This window comes from Alosa sapidissima, chromosome 3, assembly GCF_018492685.1.
Source record: "Alosa sapidissima isolate fAloSap1 chromosome 3, fAloSap1.pri, whole genome shotgun sequence".
In the NCBI taxonomy this organism is placed as follows: domain Eukaryota; kingdom Metazoa; phylum Chordata; class Actinopteri; order Clupeiformes; family Clupeidae; genus Alosa; species Alosa sapidissima.
Window position 1 is genome coordinate 32356314 of NC_055959.1, and position 5000 is coordinate 32361313.

The 5000-nt window shown below is 44.6% G+C and overlaps 1 protein-coding gene across 1 annotated transcript in view; it reads right to left on the bottom strand.

Moving 5' to 3' along the window:
• LOC121704802 (ankyrin repeat and fibronectin type-III domain-containing protein 1-like) overlaps window positions 1-5000 on the bottom strand; it is a 142680-nt gene that overhangs the window by 16360 nt on the left and 121320 nt on the right. The window contains exons 11-13 of the mRNA XM_042085299.1: window positions 4291-4404; window positions 2597-2694; window positions 2106-2196 (exon numbers count right to left, since the gene is read on the bottom strand). Of these exons, the coding sequence (XP_041941233.1) occupies window positions 2106-2196; window positions 2597-2694; window positions 4291-4404 (303 nt within the window). The remainder of the gene's footprint in view (window positions 1-2105; window positions 2197-2596; window positions 2695-4290; window positions 4405-5000) is intronic.

Below are 5000 nucleotides of genomic sequence, written 5' to 3' on the forward strand. Positions count from 1 at the left end.
CTACAATGTTGCTATGTTCTGAACGTCTGTATTTTACAGCTCGAATGCAACGTTCATTTAAATTTCACAATGAGTTCGGCAAATTAATATACAAGTGTGATACGGACGAAAAATGGATCTACTTCATAGGTGTTCAAATAACATAATGTTAATGGTCGTTCTAAATTACGTAGGACAATGGGAAATTCAACCAAGAAGTGGAATAATAACAATTATTTTTTTTTCATCCTCACAAATCTTTTCAAATCCATGAGCATATCACGACACGAGGCTGTATGCCTTCATCTGCTTCATGAAACTCAAAGGACACACACACAAACTGACTGTGTGTGTGGCTTAACATAACATTGTTTTTCACATCAGCTTTCTCCCAACACTGTGTGTGTGTGTGTTTCTCTACACGTGTCTTGTGGTGTGTATTTTACACAATCAGTTTGTGTGTGTGTGTGTGTGTGTGTGTGTGTGTGTGTGTGTGTGTGTGTGTGTGTGTGTGTGTCTGTGTGTGTGTGTGTGTGTGTGTGTGTGTGTAACACCAAATCCAGACTCATTATGTGTGTCTTGTCACGACTCTGTGTGAGGCTGGACCCACACTCTATTTTTCGTTTCTGGCCTTGAAATTGTCACACACACACACACACACTCTCTGAAAGGAGTGAATAGGACCAGGGTGTTTGAGTGCTTGAGAATTGTCTGGGAGGCCACACACTGCGTCAACAGATGAGACCGACGTCAAAGGACCTAATACATACATACACACACAAACACACAAACACACACACACACACACACACACACACACACACACACACACACACACACACACACACACACACACACCAGGGTTTGGTACCCAAGGATGCCTGTGGAACATTGAGTACTAGTAGAGGTGTCACTTAGCGAAATCTCTTGAAGAAGCAGAGAACATCGTAAATACAGAAATAGCCACCTCTTGCAGAAATGGGTCCTTGTTGTATGTAGAGTGTGTACGCGGGTAGTTATTGAACATGAAGATTCACTTAGACCCACTTAAACCAGGTCTAACCCAGGTTTGCAGTCTTAGTGAAGGGTGTTTCTTCATGTCTATGAGCAGGCTTGAACAATGAGTGGTATGGAGGCTGTTGTCTTTAGGCTGTTGTTGTTTTGTGTGATGGTGTCCATGACAGAGGCTTGTTCTGAGAAAGTCTTTTTATCTTTTTAATCTTATTAATAAATCTTATTAATCTTTTTTCAAGATCAAATATTTCTAGTTGGTATTGTTTTCAGTATAAAGAGACTTACCTAGCGCTTTCTCGTCAAATCAAGACTAATTTAAGAGATTAATCTTAAATTAATTTAAGAAGAGTTTGATTTATTCTAAGACGTTTCATCCTGAAAACAAGCAAATTTGTCTGCCAGTGCGTTGAGTAAATTTGTCTTGTTTTAAGGTGTATTTAGAGGATGTGCTGCAGAATGCAATACTATTATACTATTACACTATACTATTATATGCAATACTATTATACTATTACACTATACTATTATATATATATATTAGGGATGTGAATCTCTCATGTAAAAGACGATACGATTCGCATCTAGATACATGGGCACGATTCGATACAAGAAAAGATACATGTTTATAAAAAACGATTCAGTACAATTCGATGCGATGTGATTCGATGCAGTTCAAGAATGGAAAGCATTCTGAAAGATTTTTTATCATTTGCTCAAGGTGCACATTTCGAAAAACAAAAGCCGACCGAGTGCAAGTTGTCATATGCTTAAGCTGCAATAGATGTATGGGTAATGAGGTCATTTGACAACTTTGGACAATGAATGTAACCAAAAACGAACTGCATTACCCACAATCCCGTGCCACGTATAGTTTCAAAACCGGAAGTGGGATGAACGCGCTGCTTGGAACGTAAATGAGTCTGAGCGAGCAGAAAAGGTTGTGCACCGATTCATAACAAGTAAATCGATATAACGACCGGTTCATTTCAGTTTTTTTCCGATACGGGGCTTCACATCATGTAATATAATTGTGTTACATCGTGTGGTATCATATTCCCATTTCTCCTGAGGGTGTTAGCCATATCGCCAGCTCTAGGATGAGCTCTACTTACTGGAGGGAGCTGCTGATGGTGGTAGAGACTGCTGTGGGGGTCCCCAGCCCTTCATGTTGTAGGCTGACACCTGGACATAGTACAGCCTTCCCTGTCAGGAGAAGACACACACACACACACACACACACATTGGATGTATTTCTAAACCTGCAATATGTCACAGTTTGCATTCAATTAAGAAAAATACATTGTTGAGCCTTCAAGTGCAACGCTGAGCATTTGTCTGGTTCTCACTACTGACTCCTCTCTCATGGCCTTTTTGCCTATCTGTGCGTGTGTGTGGGGGGGGGGGGGGGTGGGGGGAGAAGAGAGAGAGAAGGAGAGAGAGAGGGAGAGAGAGGGGGGTGTGTGTGTGTGTGTGTGTGTTATTGAAATGCATCCGAACTTGGTTAGCACTGTTGGGATGAGGTCCACTGTTGTCTTAACCTACACAACCTCTGCAGTGTGCGTGTGTGTGTGTGTGTATGATTTAAATATGTGATGAGGCTTACTGTGGTGAGGCCACTGATGGTGCATTTCAGGGTCTGCAGGTTCTCCAACAGCATCTCCCCCGCTAGCAGAGAGAAATCCTTCAGACAACTCCACTCCACTGCAACGACACACAACACACACACACACACACACACACACACACACACACAGAGTGAGAATCACACACCTGAAACTCTTCCCATCCGTAATGGAGAAATGTTTTTGTTTAGTCACTTTATTTGCTCCTACAGCCAATTTCACTTTTTGAAATACACTCTTTAATATCACTTTTTCATGCCACCAATAAAAGAATAGCTGTCGCCGCAGTTGGAAGCCAGAGTCGTCTCACGGCCCAGAGGGAGCCATCGCAGCTGTGTGTCTGACTGAACACTCATCAGAGGCATTGAGACTTGGGAGTGTGTGTGTGTGTGTGTGTGTGTGTGTGTGTGTGTGTGTGTTTGTGTGTGTGTGTGTGTAAACTTCATAAGTTACCCCAGAAACCAAGCAACACACTACACAATAGTGTGCCTACTGAGAGCCTTTCAGTGATTCTCTCTCCAGTCATCCGTAACTGGGAATAGATCAACTGCTGCCATTTGGAGGTATGTGTGGAAGCATGTTTTATAACGTGGTGTGTGTGTGTGTATCTGTACGCATGCATTTGTGTGTGTGTGTGCTGTATAAGTGTGTGTGTGTGTGTGTGTGTGGTATTACGTGTGTTTGTGTAATGTATACAGTTAGTGTGTGTGTGTGTGTGTGTGTGTGTGTGTGTGTGTGTGTGTGTGTGTGTGCGCGCAGGGCCGTGCTAATCATTAGCGCCAGCTGCTTCCTGTTTGGGCAGAGCTGTGAGTGTGACCTGCCGCTGGAGGGGGGAAATTGAGACGAGGAGCAATCCATCAACACAAGAGGGATCATCCACAGAGGAGTTCATTATACTCCCCTCAACTTGCCCCTCCCTCCTCCTCTCCTCCCCTCCTCCTGTCTTCTATTCTCCTCTCTTCTCTTCTCCTCCCCTCCTCTCCTCCTCTCCTCTCTTCTCTTCTCTTTCAACAGGTTTCAGTTATGACATACTGTATTTCTGCAATCACCCTATCTGTCATCCCTGTACATGTCACCCTATCTGTCATCCCTGTGTGTGTGCGTGTGTGTGTGTGTGTTTGTATGTATAAGTATAGTATAAGTATATATACTCTTTTGATCCCGTGAGGGAAATTTGGTCTCTGCATTTATCCCAATCCGTGAATTAGTGAAACACACACAGCACACAGTGTAAACACAGTGAGGTGAAGCACACACTAATCCCGGCGCAGTGAGCTGCCAGCATCAACATCGGCACTCGGGGAGCAGTGAGGGGTTAGGTGCCTTGCTCAAGGGCACTTCAGCCGTGCCTACTGGTCGGGATTCGAACCCGCAACTCTTCGGTTACAGGTCCGAAGTGCTAACCACGGCTGCCCCCAATGTGTGTGTGTGTGTGTGTGTGTGTGTGTGTGTGTGTGTGTGTGTGTGTGTGTGTGTGTGTGTGTGTGTGTGTGTGTGTGTGTGTGTGTGTGTGTGTGTGTGTGTGTGTGTGTGTGTGTGTGTGTTTGTGTATGTATGCATGTGTGTGTGTGTGTGTGTGTTTGTGTGTGTGTTTGTGCATGTATGCGTGTGTGTGTGTGTGTGCGTGTTTCTGTGTGTGTGTGTGCATATGTGTGTGTGTGTATTAGAGACACACCTCTGTATTTGGTGACTACGGCGGAGTTGACACTGGTCGGCTCCTGAAACGTGACGGTGAGCGACGTGTTGCTTGTCACACTCAGGCGCACTGTGGACGGTGCCTCTGGAGGGCCTGTGGGGTCACATGAAGAAGAGGTCAGAGGTCACACAGATGTCAAAGGTCAACAAAACAGCCAAAGGTTCAGAGGATAGTCATGTGTCTGCTCCATATTCACCTACTAGTAAATCTGAACACTGAAAACCTTAAAGAGGTTCAAAAAGTTAAAAACACTCTTCCAAGGATTACTCTTTTCCTAACACTTCTAACAACCTAACACTCCTAACACACACTCACCCCTTCCCTCTTCTTATCACATTTTGACTAGTACTTATAATGTCTGCACTCTTGTAATACCTCTAGTAATAGCATTGACAGGTGCAGTAGTAATTCCTAGCTAAGGTCTCTCTGCACTGTAGCTTATTGCATTGTAGCTAACTGTGTCTTGCTGTAAGTGGCTTTGAATAAAAGTGTCTGCTAAGTGCAAATGGGGGCAGCCGCGGCCTACTGGTTAGCGCTTCGGACTTGTAACCGGAGGGTTGCAGGTTCGAACCCCGACCAGTAGGAATGGCTGAAGTGCCCCTGAGCAAGGCACCTAACCCCTCACTGCTCCCCGAGCGCCGCTGCTGTAGCAGGCAGCTCACTGTGCTGTGTGTGTTCACTGTGTGCTG